Here is a 16,233-nt window from a genome sequence, read left to right on the forward strand (position 1 = left end):
TTCTCTTTCGCGGCACAATTTCACCTTTGGGGTTGCATTCGACGACAAAGGCCGCTCGGTGACTCAGGGAAACCAGGAAGGTTGTCCATGAACGTATCCATTCCGCCCTTGTTCAGTCCCCCCACGTGGACCCTGCCGCAAAGTCCCGAGAGTCCTTGGCGGACGTCCTGGCATCATCCCGCCCGATGTCTCCACGGCGCCGGCGAGCCCATTTTGTGGAGATTTGAGCTCTCTTTCTGCCAAGATGCGGCGAAACACTCGGACAAATGAGCAATTGGAAATATTTCGGGGTCCTCCCTGACAGCCGGTGGCCTTTCGACTCAGCGCTAAATGGAGCGGCGGACGCTAAAGAAATCTCTTGATCTTGGAGGTTCCGAGCTAGGCTACGTGTGGACTTTACGCGGCTGAATGTCTTCCCACATTCCAAAAACAAAACGCCCAATCGGGAGCTGGCGACCGGTCCGGGGTGTACGGTGACGGATAGGCACGCTAAGGGATGCGGAATTTCAAATTTGCCAAATAACTGAGCTGAAAGGAGAGTTCCGGTTTTGACCTTTCAACTGCGACTGAGTGGGAAAAAGGTCAACCCGCGACCAATCCACTTTCCGGACCGCCTTCCTGCCTTCCACGAGTCACGCTGCCAACCGCTGACGCCGGCGTGCGAGCGTCCGTTGGAAATTAGCATAATGCTAATTAGCAAGACGCGGCGGCGGCGCGCCGCGGCCAAAGAAAGGGCAAGAAAATCCGAGAGTCGGGTCAAGTCCAGGTGGCTCATTAGCCATTAGGGCCCATTAGCGCCCATTAGCCCCGCGCGAGCGGACGCCCGTTGGCGTTTGTCTGCGCCGGAGATTAGAGCAGCGTATGCAAATGAGGCGGCGAGCTCGCGCTCTTTAATTGAAAAAGTTTAATCCTTCAAAGCCCAAACTTGTTTACCTCCTGAATGAGGTTAATCTAGTGGGTGGCCCCATTTGCATAAATGTGCATTTATGAATAATGAGTGGGACACTGGCAGCCTCCGCGTGCGTTATGAGGACGAAAGAGGGGAGGGGGCTTTGATAGACGCGTGTCCAGACAATTGTTCAATTGTTGCCGTTGCATCACATGACGCCAAATGCCACACAATGTACACAATGTACACAATGTCTGTTAAGCAGCACGTCACGCAGCGCAACTTCTTGTGCTGGTCACAAGTCACAAAGGTGCGTCGGGCGGGCAAGGAAAAACACCCTATTTTCTGGAACATGAGGCGCACCTTCAATGAGTGACATATTTCAAACCCGCAGCGCATTATAAGAGGAACCTACGGTAGCGTGAAGCCTTTTCCATACATACACAAGGTGCATGGCATTATAAAGTGCGCGGTCAGCTTTTGAAGACATAAAAATAATAATAGAAATTGCAATTGCAAACGTGAGTGCAAGGCAAGCTTATTTTCCAATTGCGCTCGCAAGACTTACGAGTTACTTTCAGGCGGAGACGGTCGTCCAAAAGCGGACGTCTCTCTCTTGACGCTCGTCGTGACAAATGGCGGTCGCCAGCGATGCTGACGTGGTCCGCGAGCGAGGGAGCGGCGGACATCTTTGTTTTTGCCCTTGGAGGCTTGCTGCTGGCCAAGGCCCCGCAATCCTTTCCTATGATAGAAATACGTACGTACATCAGTCAACTAATAAAGAAACAAAACCATCAAGAAACAAATAAATACATGAATATAGAAAAAAAACAATTACATATCTACGATGACGACTGCTACTACTAATAAGAATAATAACCATCATCATCATAATAGTAATAATAATAACAGGACCCTAATGAGGATTAAGCAGCCTGGAAAATGGATTACAATAATAATAATAATAATTTAACCCAATAAATAAATAAATAATAATGGTCATTAAAAATACTATCGAGCCAACAAATAAATGGAAATATAAGTAAACAAATGAATAAATAAATACATAAAAGAACAAATAATAAATAAACAACTCAACAAATAAATAAATGGATAGATAGATGGATAAATAATTAAATAGATAAATATATAATAATACTAACATAAAGTAATAAATAAATAAATACACAAATAAAGCCAACAAATAAATAAATGTTATTGGTAATTATAAAAAAAACCAAGTCACTTAACAAATAAATAAATGGAAATATAACTAACTAAATACGAAATAAACAAAAGAATACATAAACAACTCTTCAAATAAATACCTAAATAAGTGAACAAATTTACTGGTAATAAATAAACGATTGACTAAACAAATAAATGACTAGATAGAGAACAGCCACTGTTGAATGTGGACAATTTCTTTAATTGAAGATATGTATTTGAATAGTTTTTTTTTTTTTTTGTCTCCCAGGTTGAGCATCCATGGATTGAACGTGATCCAAACGTTCAGCAGGTAGACAAATGGGCCCAGCCGAGGTCAAAGGTCGCCCGGATGAAAAGATGAAATCAAAGCTTTAATCTGAAGATGATTACATCAATCTGCTTGACGCTTTGCTTCTCTTCTTGCGGTAATCCCGCGCGTCAACATTGCGATTTATTGTTCTTCTGATGACGGCGGCGACGGCGCTCGGCAGGTTTTCACGCAAAGGGTCGCGTAAGGTTCCTCATTTCGCCATGGCAACAAGAGAAAAGCGGATGGAGAAAGTTCCATTGAGCAAAGAAAGGATGTTGGCGAATGCCGTGGGTGGCGGCATATTTGGCTGATTGACGTCAAGCGAAAGAGCACTTTGGCCGACTTTTGACGCTTGAGCAAGGCAGCTTTCAGTCAGACCTGCTGCTTGTTTCCAAAAAATGACAAGAAGAACTTTCCCCGGCGACTTCAATCCAGACTTGCGTGGACGCCAAATGACCTTTAATCCCCCGTGCACGCGCGCGTGAATATGAATGGTTTTAAAAAGCAATTAGAGTCAATCTTCTTATGAGATAATTAAAGCAAAATGAAGCTTGTTTTTTAGTTTTGGCTTTAATCTCTTTTGGCTTTTTTTTGTTTTCTCCCCCAAGCGAGTGGAAAGCGGCTCGGACACTTTCCGTCCTTTTTTTCTGTCTCATTCTTCATTTTGACATTTCTTTATCATCCTGACGAGAAATTAGGAGAATTTTCAACTGCTTTGGTATTGCTGCTTACAATTTGCTGGAGACATTTTTCTTTAAATATAAATGATCACTAGCTAGCTAGCTAGCTAACTAGCTCCATCGCTAGCTAGCTATAAGTCGATCACTAGCTAGCAAGCTCAATCAATAGCTAGCTAACTCTTTAGATGAGCATGGAATTTCACAAGGCCGAATAAAATGATGTGGCGGGCCAGATTTGGCCCAAGGGCCTCAACTTTGACGCCCGTGGCCTACGGTATGTCACTTTCCCCAAAAAATGAGACTAATACTGTTGCATTTCAGATGTTCTTGTGTGTTTGTGTATGATGCCGATTAATGTACCAAATGAGACTTCCAGTAGGAAGTGGGATGACCCGTAATAAAAGTAGCAGTTGTGTGTGTGAGTTCGGGCGGGGGGGGGGGTGGAGGGTCTGGATGGATGAAAATGGAAAAGTCTTAGTGAGTGGCAAGCAGCAGCAGCGGCAGCACAAATAATCCTGATCGGATTGAAAAATTCAAATTGGTGCAATTAATCCTCCCAGATTGACACGAGACATCAGCACCCCCCCCCCACCCCCACTCCCGCCCTGCCCCGTGGCCAGCTGGCCTCCCATTGGCCGCCGTCCTGATCCGCCATACGCCCGGAGGCCCATAAATGGGGCGTGTTAGGCGGGTGGGTCCTGATCGGTCCAGATCTGTTTTTGGTGTCATCACCCGGCGGTGCTCTTCGGCGATCTTTGGCAATGTCGGAAGTGATGCAGGACAAATCCAAAGTCAAGTTGTCGTCTCCGGGCTTTCCCGACAAGTCTCGCCTTCACAGTTCAGGGTTCCGGTCCAAAGGCTTCGCCATCACGGACCTGCTGGGCCCGGAGTCCACGTCGGCGTCATCCGGAGGGGGCGAGCCTCAGGGCGGCGGCGGAGGTCTGGGCCAGAGTCTGGGGGGCCCCTTCTCCTTCCCGGGGGCGTCCCTCCCGCTGGGTCTGGGCTTCCTGTGCGGTCTGGCGGCCCAGCAGCCGCCCGGTGCCGCCGGAGGACCCCCTCGCTTCCTTCCGGGCCACCTGCCGCTCCTGCAGAGACCCGACGGACACTTTGTGCGCGGCGTCGACCCCCACGGGGACGCCTTCTCCGGTACGCCTCCAGCGTCCGGCCGCCCGAACGCTCTTTCGGCTTGTCGACTTTTTGGTTGCCGCGGTCATTTGACGCTTGTCCGTCTTGCGCTTTACTCTGTTGCCAGATGAGGAGGTTCTGTCCGACCGCGAGTCCAAAAGTTGTTCATCGTCTCAGAAGAGGAAGAAGCGGCGTCACAGGTGCCCAGCCAAACTTTTACTCGTCTTGTTTTCATTTTCACCGCCGCAAGGGAGGATGACGAGGGGGGTCAGGGGGTGTCTTGAGAGTCTGGAACGCTTTTCAAAGTCCACCGAGATATTAAAAGGACTCGTTCCTATTCATAAATCCAAGTTGACGCTTCTCAAAATGATCCGTCAAAGCAATGATCCGTCTGGCATCTGAGCGTTGGCTTCCCAAGAGCGCAGTAAGTCTCAACCGGAGTGTTTTTTCCAAACGGGAACCTCACGGCGCCTCGTTCCCAGACCCATTTCTATCACAGCGCTTCTTTGCTTGGTTTTCTGATTCTGATTTCAAAGCCACGCCAGCAAAATGCGGACAGTCACACCGGTTGAATTTAGGACTCAAAAGGGACCGGATCCATTTCAGGTGGTTAGGACAGAATGGACCTTCATTTGCAACCCTGCTTCGTTTGAAGACCTTCTGAGGCAACTTTTAGGGGTCTCGGGAAGACGCCAAGATGGCGTCCGCTTTGCGCAGGCTACCGCTAGCAAAGTACGGCTTCTCCGCGTCCTTGCCTAACATTGCGTCTCCCCCCACAAATACCACAGGACCGTGTTCACGTCCCACCAGTTGGAAGAACTGGAGAAAGCATTCCACGAGGCCCACTACCCGGACGTCTACGCTCGAGAGATGCTCGCCGTCAAGACGGAGCTGCCCGAAGACCGCATCCAGGTGACGCCGCGTACAATGTACAAATAAGACACGCAAATCTGTCAAAAGGGAGGATTTGCGGATTTTTCCCGTGTCGCGACCTGCCGTTTTGACCCCGGTTCCGCCAGGTGTGGTTCCAGAACCGGCGTGCCAAATGGCGGAAACGCGAAAAGTGCTGGGGTCGCAGCAGCGTGATGGCGGAGTACGGCCTCTACGGGGCCATGGTGCGCCACTCCATCCCGCTCCCCGAGTCCATCCTCAACTCGGCCAAAAACGGCATGATGGGATCGTGCGCCCCCTGGCTGCTCGGTGAGCCGCATGCACGTCAGTGCCACGCACGCGCACCACACGTGCACACCCCCAACACACCCACGGCCGATTCGTGTGCCTCTAGAAAACAAATCAACGTGAAGCATCTATTCTTTATCCTCTGACAAGAACGACGACAACTATTAACACTACCGCTGAGTAGTTCCAGCATCTTCCATCAACGTGTCGGCGTTATTCTGCCCCCATGTGGCCAAAGCGGACATTGCAATGAGCTGCTTAGCATCGAGTGAATTCAAGCTAACAACGCGACCAAAACTATTCACCATCCTGTCGAGGTTATTAAAAAAATACGTACGTGAAAAAGCTGCAATGAACGATGTGAGCGATGCATTGATTGAAGACGTGGAAGCCAATCCCTGGTGCGTTTGTCATCTTATCAGGAATGCACAAGAAATCGTTGGAAATGTCGTCCAAAAAGACAAGCGGGTCAAGCTGTTCGGAGCGATTGGACTCAAAGCGTTCTTCTTCGGATGCCTTTTGCCACGCCCCCGAGTCGGGGGAGGCGGAGCCCCAGGCGGTTGGGCGCCAAGGGGAAGATGAGGAGAACACAGAAGAGGAAGAGCTGGAGGAAGAAGCCATGGACTTGTCCAGTTCCTCCAAACAGCAGCAGCAGGACGAGACGCGCTGAGGACACTCTTTATCATCGCAAGACTGCATGCGATGTTGCCGTGGCGACGTCCAACCGAGATCTAGAACATCGTCGGGGATGACAACCGCGGCGCATCCTGTCACCGTGGTGACAACTCAGCCGCAAGCAAGCCGTTACTGCGGCGACGTGGACCGTCACCACGACGCCCGCCTGAAGCTTGCTGTCACCATAGTGACAAGCGCATCCCCGGTCGCCGTGACAACTCGTAACCGCGACGCTATTCGTGTTACCGTGACAACCCACCGTCAATACGGCGGGCGGCAATAAGGCTGCAAAGATGATGCAACATTTGCACCAAAGTCTTTGTGAGCGTCATGAGAAGCCCTCGAGCGTAATGGCAAACGAATGCGGATTCCGATGTTTGCCACTTGTTGAATGCTCATCGTTCCTTACGTTTACTCCAAATGACGCCTTGACTTTCATCTTGAACACACACGTTTTTCGAGCGGAAAAATAAAACTGCAATATTTTTGGAATCTTGTTTTCATTGACAATTTCTTTCATTGATTCATGTAGTTGAGAGAAGAAAAAAAAAAAGTTTTAAATAGTGTTTTTTAAAACATTTCATATATAAAAAAATTCATCTCATTGCATACATATATCTATACACAACTACAGTTGTGAGAATAAATATATATATATATATATATATATATATGACTGTCACCTTTACCTTCCAGGCTCTCTCAGAGAGGAGCTGGAGAGAGCCTGGAAGGTAAAGGTGACAGTCGTGCCTGTGGTGGTTGGAGCACTCGGGGCAGTGACCCCCAAACTCGACGAGTGGTTGCAACAGATCCCGGGAACAACATCGGATATCTCGGTCCAGAAAAGCGCAGTGCTGGGAACAGCACGGATACTGCGCAGAACCCTCAAGCTTCCTGGCCTCTGGTAGAGGACCCGAGCTGAAATGGGGACAGACACCACCCATGGTGGGTGAGACGAGGATTTTTTTATATATATATATATATATATATATACACATACAGTAAAGTCTCGTTATATCGATATCGGATATATCGATAGTCCCGGTTATATCGATACTATTTCTATGCACGCACGGAGAAAATTACATGCAAACAGGGTCGGATATATCGATAGTCCCGGTTATATCGATATTTTTTTGGACTCCCTTGAATATCGATATAACGAGACTTTACTGTGTATATATATACACACACACACACACACCTTTGTGCATATTTTATATATATATAAAAAAATCCTTGTCTAACGTAGGTTTATTTCACGCTTTAAATTGTCGTCCAAAGGTGTGATTGTTTGTATAAATGGTTCTTTGTCCAGTTGAATAATAATCCATTTCATTTGTAAGCGCCTTTCAAAGCTCTCAAGGACACTTTACAGTCACAGGATAAAAAAAATCAAAAGGATTGTCATGTTAGAGTAAGATCGTCAAACTGTGAGTAGTTTGACTTGATTTGAACGTTATTGTGCCGATTTGCGTTGGTGGTGTACCCTTCCACCACTTCCGGCGCGTCTGGCTGCCGCTGCTCTCTACTGGCCACAGAAAGGCTCGAGCGTGCCCCATCGTCCCCCATGTCACAGAAGGACAAGTAGCTCTCGTCACGAACCAATATTTGTTGATGTCTTTTTTTTTTTTGCTCCGCCAATGCTTTTACTTTGAAATATTAGCGGAAGCATTCGAAAGGCGCATGTGCCGCGGCTGTTAACTTGACATCCGTTCCGGAAGACAAAAGCCGAAAGTCAATCTTGCTTTCTTGCTCTTGACACGGCCCGAACGTTGGACTAGAGCAAGAACGCCAAAAATCCCCGGATGTTGTTCTTCTCGGCAAGGATGCAAGGTTGGCAAAATATCCCGAGATGCATTTCGAGCTGCTGTCACGAAAATAGGTCAGAAGCGGGCGATAAGGTGGTGGTGGGGTGGGGCTACGGGGCATGCGCGTTCGTGACGTATCGCGTTCGCGTCAACAACATTTTCGCCGAGATCGAATCGTCGAGTTGACGAGAGCGTCCGATGCCTTTTTTGTCATTTTGAGGAACGACCGAGGACTAGACGACGCGGGCCAGGCGAGCTGACCGCCATTGAACCGGCACCGAACCGACAGGGCGCTCCAGAATGAACGAGACGGCGGGCCTGCGCTTCCGGAGGCAGAACCGACACGACGTCATCGTCGACCACCAAGCCGAACGCGCGCGCAAGGGCGACGGGTCAGAACGGGCCACGCTACTACACGCCTTACATACGACCGCACGTCACGCAACCCGAGTGACGTTCAGTGACGTCATTACAACGACACCCACTCGTGGCCCAAACTATTGACATCAATCATATTTATCAGCCAAGCGCCTATTTGGCAAACTAGTAGAGACATAAATACAGCACATTTTGACTTCAAACTACAGCTAATTAATAATCAGGGTTTTTCAATAAAAATGCAAATGATGTTTCATAATCTGCTGTTGGTTGATGTGCGATGGACATTTTCATTTGCGTCACCATAATTATGCTTAAGTTGCTCACCATCATGTCGTGGTCAAGGATGCCGCTTGCGGTTCCGGCGGTGATGATGTCACTGTCCGTTCCAGGACGTATAGCGGGCGTGTGTTCCGGGTGACGCTGCTGTCGGTGGGCGGCTTCCTGCTTTTACCCCTGCTCGTCATCGCGCTGATCCTGGAGTCGCCCATCCAGCCCGATGTCCTCACGTGAGTCCACGTGGTCACCGCAACGGCCTTTCGGTACACGCCGGACTGAAAGTTCCGAAACTGGAAATGCCAATGACTCGCCGGGCATTATTAGCCGCCATTGTCTTTTTTTATTATTAAAGCGATGGACTCACCGGTTTCGGATATTATATCAGAATATCATTGCTCCTTGACCGTTGGTTACGTTTGAAGAAACACTGAGGGGCCTCAGTGGCAGCTCCTCACTACGTGTCCCGACATTGCTTCAAAATGGCCGACGATGACGCCATCTCTGCGTCCCGCAGTCTGAAGGAGCCGCCGCCCATGTCCGGCTGCTGGGAAGCCAACCGCAAGCTGCGTCTGGCTCAAAGACTGTACGAGGACGCCATTGCCGGACCCGAGTCGCTCGCTAACATAGGAGGTGCCAATTGCCGCAAAGGACAACGCCGGAGGCGAAGCTAGCTAAGTAGCTAACAGCTTGAAAATGTTGTGTGTGTGTGTGTGTGTGTGTGTGTGTGTGTGTGTGTGTGTGTGTGTGTGTGTGTGTGCTTGCAGATGTTTTTTATAGCGGGACGGCAGACGGTAGGATCGTGAAGCTGTTTGGTCGAAGGATTCACACGGTGGCCAGATTGGGAAGACCTCCCTGTGGTGAGGCAAAGACATCAAGCGCCACTCGCTTGCCCTTCCTTTGGAAGAAAAGCAGAAATGTTAGTTTTCAATGATGACAACAAATCAGCCAGAACATGCTGTACTGGCACATACTGTTTGTGTCAAGACGCAGAACAGAGTCACTCAGCGTTTTTCTGGTCGACTTGCCACATCAAGCTTAGTAGCAAGTGCGTTAGACCGCTTCCTGTTTCTTGAGGAAACCTGTTGACATCACAGTATGGCTTCTTGTGCGTGCAGGGTCCCCGGAGGACGAGGTGACCTGCGGGAGGCCCCTGGGTATCCGAGCGGGGCCCAACGGGACCTTATTTGTTGCAGACGCCTACTTGGGAATCTTCCAGGTCAATCCGAGCACAGGTGAGATGCAGTCTGCTAACATCGGTCGTAGATGGCCGGCACTGAACTTGAACAAAGGCGCATGGAATAGTTGCATTTGGTGAACATTCCCGTGGTCAAAGCGACAGGAAGTAACACATGCGCTCTCTTTTTTGCCAGGCGTGTCGGTACGGTTGGTGTCGGGAGGGCAGGAGGTGGGGGGCAGGAAGTTGCTGTTCATCAACGACCTGGCAGTGACAAAAGATGGCAAGAAGGTGTATTTCACCTCCTCTAGCAGCAGATGGCAGCGCCGAGATTATCTCCACCTGGTCATGGAGGCTACAGCAGACGGACGGTATGGCAAAAGGCGGCGGACGGGCATTGGCACGGGCCGATCGCAGGTGACGCCCTTCTACTTTCTGTCAGGGTGTTAGAGTACGACACGGAGAACGGAGAAATCAGCGTGGTCATGGACAACCTGCGATTCCCCAACGGAATTCAGTTGCTTCCTGACGAGGAGTCAGTCTTGGTGGTGGAGACCACCATGGCCCGGATACGCAGGTAGGGCAAAGTTATAAGGTAGCGCCTACGCATAAGTCACCTTTGGTATTTGTACGAGTAACTCTCGGGACTTTGCGGCAGGGTCCACGTGGCGGGACTGAACAAGGGCGGAATGGATACGTTCATGGACAACCTTCCTGGTTTCCCTGACAACATCCGGCCCAGCTCTAGCGGAGGGTACTGGGTGGCGATGTCCGCCGTGCGCCCCAATCCCGGATTTTCCATGTTGGACTTCCTTTCGCAGAGACCTTGGATCAAGAAGTTACTCTTCAAGGTATGCCCTCCGACTCCAACCTTCATGCAGACACCGAGACTGAAAGTGTGACCATCCCTTCCTCTCTTCCCAGCTCCTCACCCAGAACGCCATGATGAAGTTGGTCCCTCGTTACAGTCTGGTGGCGGAGCTCCACGACGGCGGCATCTGCTCGCGGAGTTTCCACGACCCCGACGGTCTGGTTGCGGCATACGTTAGCGAGGCACACGAACACAACGGGAGCCTCTACCTGGGGTCTTTCCGATCGCCTTACCTGGCCAAACTGGACCTGAGCATCGTGTGATCTTGCGGTCCACCAAGGCGTCAATCAATTCCTTCCATGATTTGGATCTCGTCATGGACCCAAGTCTTTTTTGGGGAGTTGGTCAAACATGGCCTTTCCTTTGTTCCCTCTTTCATTTCATCCCTCCATTTTGGTCTTGATGTGCTATCCGTTCGTGTTGGAAGTCAAAAATGATGCAACCCGGCGGCTCTCAGGCGTGTGTTGTGGATGGGTGGGGCTTGTATTGGGTGGAGGGGGGGGGGGTTTGAATTAGATTTTGAAGAGTCATGACTGGTGTGATTTCATTCGTTTGCTTTGCTTTTAGTATTAGCAATCTTTGGGCCTTATTCTTCATCATCATGCATTTCATTTCAAAAGTTTTTGATGAGAAATGGAGTTCCCCAAGAGTCCAATCAAGTCACACGAGGCGCCTGACATTAAACCTAAAGTGGATGGGTACCAAGTGCAGTCTTCTCCAAATCTCAACATTCATACCCAAAGTTCCAGTCTGGTAATGAGAGAGATCTTTTAGGTTTCAAAGCCATGTGGACATCACTCTGTAGACTTTGCGTGTAGTCACAAAGGTCGCGAGTTTGGTCTTCTCCAGCACAAAGACCCTTTATGACATCATAAAGGCCTCCAACGTAATCACAGCGAGACCATCTGCCAACAATTTGGCAAGAGGCAAAAAGTCAGCAGCAGCACGACAATAAAGATGGACAGCTACTCCATCAAGGCAGAGGTCATCCTCCCGACGGTGCAGAATTACTTTGAGCGCATCCCGCCGGCGCAGTGGAGCATGCTAGCCGCGGGGACCATCGATTCAGCCACGCAGGTCATCCTGGGGGACATGTGCGCAGACATCATGCAGAAACTCTGCGCCAACACCATTCGAGTCATCATTCCTGAGTTCAAAAATCCCAACCATGGCGCAGACAAGAAACGAATGAAGCTCAAAGTGGAGGGTGGACTGAGCACCGCGTTTGCTTTGGCGCTTAGCGTCCAGGAGCAGCCCAGCAAGAGTTCCCAAAAACTGGACTCCCTCTTCAAGAGGGAGATCTCGCAGAGGGTCAATCACATTTTATCCACGGCCACCGGCACCGACAGTCAGCTGGTGCCGCTGATTTACATCCCGGGGACCTTCACCAAGATCGAAGTTCTGGCCAAGATGATCCTGCTGGCCTGTGGGGCTCTCAAGGTTTACCTGAGCAAGATGGCCGCGTACAGCAAATGTTTCCGACCGTGTTGTCGCCAAAAGAAAAGAACGGATCCCTCCTGTGACTCCAAATGCGGGAATGCATTAAACCGGGAAGAAACCGCAGAAGCGGTGCTGAAAATCCTTCGCAAATGGACAGACAATGAGGATGAGTCCCTTTCGCTCAGGACAAATCGCGAACTGAAGAAAACAGCGGCTGAGATCGTGACGACCATCATCAATGACCTGCACTACCCGGACTCCTTGGAGGAGGAGCAAAGTTGCTCCTTAACGCCTCATTTCAATCTCGGGCTGATCAAGGACCAACTGTGCGAGTTCTTTGCATCCTGCGTGTCACATACAAGCAACGGCGAGTCTTCTCGCAAACGCAACTTTTTAAACTTTTCCCAACATACTTTCAAGGTGTTGACCACGGAACTGGAGAAGATCCGGTGTCGCTGCATGCGTATGCGATGGGAAGAAGAGATTTGTCTGCCCGGCACTGTTCTCCACAGCCCCGAGCCCGACGCCGACCTGGGCTTCCGGGGAGTCTGGCCGGGTGTGGAGGACATGTTCCACAAAGTGGCGCTTCCAGATGGAGATTCGAGCGTCGACGTGGACACGTTGCGACACAAAGCTGACAAGTTCTGCAGAGAGCTGGCCGATAAAATCTACCATTACATGAGCGTCAACCGGACCACGGTCCAGTCGACTGCGGTGTGGAGGCGCTTCGGCGAGCTGCTCCTTTTGGAAGTATACGAGGACAACGCAGAAGATACCAGAGTTCTTCAAACGATGGCGGAAGATAGCGCGACAAAGTTTGTACAGCAACTGCTCCTCTGGCTCAAGATGGAACCGGTGACGCGGGGCAACCACACAAATCAGGTCTACGGTTGCTTGAACGATATCGACGGGCTCATCAGTGGCAATTTGATCCCACCAAAAATTCCGGTCACGTGTCTGCTTGATAGAAACGGACCTTGGTCAAAGACCCCGCCCGGCAACGAGGAACCCGGCAACGAGGAACACGGCAATGAGCTGGGTTACTCCCAGCGGTATGCGTGGGCATCCTCACACCGACACCCACCCCCAAGTCTGGAGGTCAAAACCGGAACCCCGAGGAACCAACATGGGCAAGAGTTTGTGGTCTTGGATGAAATATGGAACTAAAGAGGAGCATTGGGACCAATGGACAAGACACCCCTCATCCCAGTGATAAGCTACAACTTTCAAATCTTCTTTTCCTGTGGGCTTTTCCCTTCTGGAGCTCAATACTGGAACCCCCCAACAAGGGCAAGAGTTTGTGGTCTTGGATGAAATATGGAATTTAATAGAAGCCTTGGGACCAATGGACAATACCCCCCCCCCTCCTCCCATCGCAATGAAAAGCTCCCACTTTGGGCTTTTCCCTTCAGGGGTCGCCACAGCGTATCAGTGTCCTCCATCTAACCCTGTTTTGTGCATCTCTTCTGTCACACCAGCTACCTTCATGTCCTCTTTCACAACATCAAGCTACCACTTAAAACCTTCGACTGTTCACAGTGCAAAGGTGCTATTTCATCAGAAAAGCAAGACCATTTATGATGTCATCATCACACCGAGCGCCAGATTTGCTAGCAAGCCGTCAAAACGACGTCAGATCATTTGAACGCAACGGCGCCCGATGACACAACGAAGACGTCGCGTCGTCTAAAAGCCTTGCGACATCATGGCCGCGCAGTCACAAAAAAAAACATGAGACGTCATCTACTCTGATGACAAGGTTTATGACGTCACAAAGGCGTCAAAGCAACAGCGGCAGCGAGAGCGGCTAAGACGTTGACGCCTTTGCTAACAAGACGAGTCGCCTGACGGCAAAGCCATGGAGGTGGAGAGCTACTCCATCAAGGCAGAGGTCATCTTCCCCATGGTGCAGAAATACTTTGAGCGCATCCTACCGGCGCAGTGGAGCATGCTGGCGGCAGGGAGCATTGACTCGGCCACGCAGGTCACTCTGGCGGACATGTGCACGGACATCACGCAGAAACTTTGCGCCGACACCATCCGAGTTATCATCCCCGAGTTTAAGCAACGCATTCAGAGTGCCGACAAGAAACGAATGAAGCTCAAAGTGGAGGGCGGACTGAGCACCGCGTTCGCCTCGGCGCTCAGCATGCCGGAGGAACGGAGTAAGAGCTCGCAAAAACTGGACTCCCTCTTCAAGAGGGAGATCTCGCAAAGAGTCAATCACACTTTGTCAGCGGCCACCAGCGCCGACAGTCAGGTGGTGCCGTTGATTTACATCCCTGGGACCTTCACCAAGATTGAAGTTCTGGCCAAGATGGTGCTCCTGGCCTGTGGCTCACTCAAGGTCTACCTGGGCAAAATGGCCCTGTACACCAAGTGTTTCAGGCCGTGCTGGCGGCAAAAGAGCACGCGGGAACCTCCCTGCGACTCCAAGTGCAGCAACGTGTGCATCTTCAACCGGGAAGAAACCACAGAGGCGGTGATGAACATCCTGCGCAAATGGACCGACGGCGAGGACAAGTCGCTCTCCATCAGATCGAGTCGTGATCTGAAGAAAACGGCGGGGGAAATTGTGACCACCATCATCGATGACCTGCACTACGCCGACCCGTTGGAGGACGGACGCCTTCGCTCCTCGACACCTCATTTCAATCTGGGGTTAATCAAAGACCAACTCTGCGAGTTCTTTGAATCCTGCGTGTCACCCAACGCCAGCAACGAATCTTCTCGCAAGCGCCACTTTTTGAACTTTTGCCAAAAGAAGTTTGACGAGCTGACGTTTGACCTGCAGAAGGTCCGGTGTCGATGCATGCGCAGGGAGGAAGATTTTTCCAGACGTGGGACTCCGGCGCGGGATGGCGATAACGAGCTCAGCTTCCAGGGAATCCGGGCGGGTCTCGAGGACGTTTTCCACAAAGTGGCGCCGCCGGCCAGCGGCGGCGGCATCGACGTGGACGCGCTGCGGCAAGAAGCGGACAAGTTCTCGCTAGACCTTGCAGATAAAATCTACAGTTACATGACAACCAACCGCACCACAGTGCAGTCGGATGCGGTGTGGAGGCGCATCTCGGAGCCACTCATCTTGGAGGTGGACAAGGAAAAACCGGAGAACATCCAAGTCCTGCATAGGATCGTAGAAGACACTGCGACAAAGTTTGTCCAGCAACTGCTCCTCTGGCTAAAGATGGAACCGGTGACCAGGAAGAACCACGCAGACGAGGTCTATGGTTGCTTGAAAGACATCGACACGCTCATTGCGGGAACCGCGCAACCGCAACCAAAGGCGAGGCGGGACTCGGACGACGCCAGGCCCGAGAGGCCGACCTCGCAAATCCGCAACGGGTCCTTCCCTTTGCCGCAGGAAGAGACGGTCGTCACGGAGAGCAGGAACAGCGCAAAGCCGTTGGAGACGGACAGCGGCCGAGCAAGGACTCCGCCCTCGGGTGTAGTCCGCGTCGCTTGGCCGTCACCCTTGCGCTCGTCTTCGGAACGGGAGAAGGGTTCGCGCGTGGACGCGCAAACCTCCAAGCCCAACACTTTGTCCTCGCAGGTGACCTTGGGCCGTTCGGACTCGGTTATGGAGGAAATGGTCACGTCGCTGGTGGCCGTGCTCGTCATCCAGCTTCTGACGGGTCTGCAAAAAAAACACAAGACGCCGCTTCACTCCCGCGACACTCTGCCAATCATCAAGCGGTTGTCCAAGAAGGTGCTGCAAGAGCCGCGCTTGTGCGCCATCACAGAGGCCGACATTTACAGCGTCAACACGGTGATGGACGGTGTGGTCAAGGACCTACTAAAAGACGCTTGTGCGCGCCAGTTGCCAGAGGCCCTTCTGTCTGACGAGGTGACTTTTGACACCACCTTCCTGAAGCTGCTGATGAGCAACTTAGAAGAGGTCAACTCACCCCGAGACAGGACACCAAAGTTACTTTCCACTGTGCGAGGGGCTTTCTTTCGGACCTTTGGTAGTCGCTCCTCCAGCAGCAGGAAGGAAACGCCGCCCCATGAAGAAACAGACTCAAAGCCGAGCGCCGCCGTTTAAAAAAATGGATCAATCTTTTTTTAAAGGTCAAGAGTCTGTAAATTCGGACGGAACCAAAGATGACACTCGGCATTCGAGAAGACTCCACAAAAGGTGCGATGCATATATATATATATATATATATATATACAGTAAAGTCTCGTTATATCGATAGTCCTGGTTATATCG

At 50.9% G+C, this 16,233-nt stretch overlaps 4 protein-coding genes and 1 long non-coding RNA gene across 10 annotated transcripts; 4 read left to right on the forward strand and 1 right to left on the reverse strand.

Moving 5' to 3' along the window:
- Nucleotides 1–1,304: 1,304 nt before the first annotated feature.
- LOC148889765 (uncharacterized) lies at nucleotides 1,305–9,043 on the reverse strand. Of its 2 annotated transcripts, none has more exons than XR_016116981.1 (3): nucleotides 8,900–9,043; nucleotides 8,584–8,810; nucleotides 1,305–1,631 (listed from the first exon to the last, which is right to left on the reverse strand). It is a non-coding gene; the product is annotated as an uncharacterized LOC148889765 (long non-coding RNA). The 2 variants fall into 2 exon arrangements; XR_016116980.1 differs by lacking the exon at nucleotides 1,305–1,631 and adding an exon at nucleotides 6,813–6,985.
- On the forward strand, nucleotides 3,763–6,537 carry vsx1 (visual system homeobox 1 homolog, chx10-like). Of its 2 annotated transcripts, none has more exons than XM_089012798.1 (5): nucleotides 3,763–4,234; nucleotides 4,341–4,413; nucleotides 5,002–5,125; nucleotides 5,233–5,428; nucleotides 5,815–6,537. In XM_089012798.1, exons 1-5 carry the CDS (start codon nucleotides 3,850–3,852, stop codon nucleotides 6,060–6,062), a joined length of 1,026 nt encoding a protein of 341 aa, XP_088868924.1. In that variant the 5' UTR covers nucleotides 3,763–3,849; the 3' UTR covers nucleotides 6,063–6,537. The 2 variants fall into 2 exon arrangements, with proteins under 2 accessions (XP_088868924.1, XP_088868925.1); XM_089012799.1 differs by having other exon boundaries at nucleotides 3,764–4,234; nucleotides 5,233–5,413.
- Nucleotides 7,752–11,054, forward strand: apmap (adipocyte plasma membrane associated protein). 4 transcript variants are annotated; one of them, XM_089012789.1, is made up of 11 exons: nucleotides 7,752–7,903; nucleotides 8,099–8,270; nucleotides 8,649–8,765; nucleotides 9,050–9,165; nucleotides 9,300–9,451; nucleotides 9,520–9,580; nucleotides 9,651–9,767; nucleotides 9,906–10,080; nucleotides 10,152–10,286; nucleotides 10,368–10,560; nucleotides 10,634–11,054. In XM_089012789.1, exons 2-11 carry the CDS (start codon nucleotides 8,179–8,181, stop codon nucleotides 10,841–10,843), a joined length of 1,368 nt encoding a protein of 455 aa, XP_088868915.1. In that variant the 5' UTR covers nucleotides 7,752–7,903; nucleotides 8,099–8,178; the 3' UTR covers nucleotides 10,844–11,054. The 4 variants fall into 4 exon arrangements, with proteins under 4 accessions (XP_088868915.1, XP_088868914.1, XP_088868913.1 ...); XM_089012788.1 differs by having other exon boundaries at nucleotides 7,797–7,952; XM_089012787.1 differs by lacking the exon at nucleotides 7,752–7,903 and having other exon boundaries at nucleotides 7,978–8,270.
- A 204-nt stretch (nucleotides 11,055–11,258) lies between these two features.
- LOC148889768 (uncharacterized) lies at nucleotides 11,259–13,197 on the forward strand. The gene has a single exon (XM_089012776.1). The coding sequence runs from the start codon at nucleotides 11,538–11,540 to the stop codon at nucleotides 13,185–13,187; it is 1,650 nt and encodes a 549-aa protein (XP_088868902.1). The 5' UTR covers nucleotides 11,259–11,537; the 3' UTR covers nucleotides 13,188–13,197.
- Nucleotides 13,198–13,863: 666 nt separating this feature from the next.
- LOC148889769 (uncharacterized) lies at nucleotides 13,864–16,198 on the forward strand. Its single transcript, XM_089012767.1, has one exon. It carries the CDS (start codon nucleotides 13,879–13,881, stop codon nucleotides 16,063–16,065), a length of 2,187 nt encoding a protein of 728 aa, XP_088868893.1. The 5' UTR covers nucleotides 13,864–13,878; the 3' UTR covers nucleotides 16,066–16,198.
- Nucleotides 16,199–16,233: the final 35 nt, after the last annotated feature.

This window comes from Hippocampus bargibanti, linkage group LG13, assembly GCF_051943395.1.
Source record: "Hippocampus bargibanti isolate YZ-2025 linkage group LG13, ASM5194339v1, whole genome shotgun sequence".
Lineage (NCBI taxonomy): Eukaryota > Metazoa > Chordata > Actinopteri > Syngnathiformes > Syngnathidae > Hippocampus > Hippocampus bargibanti.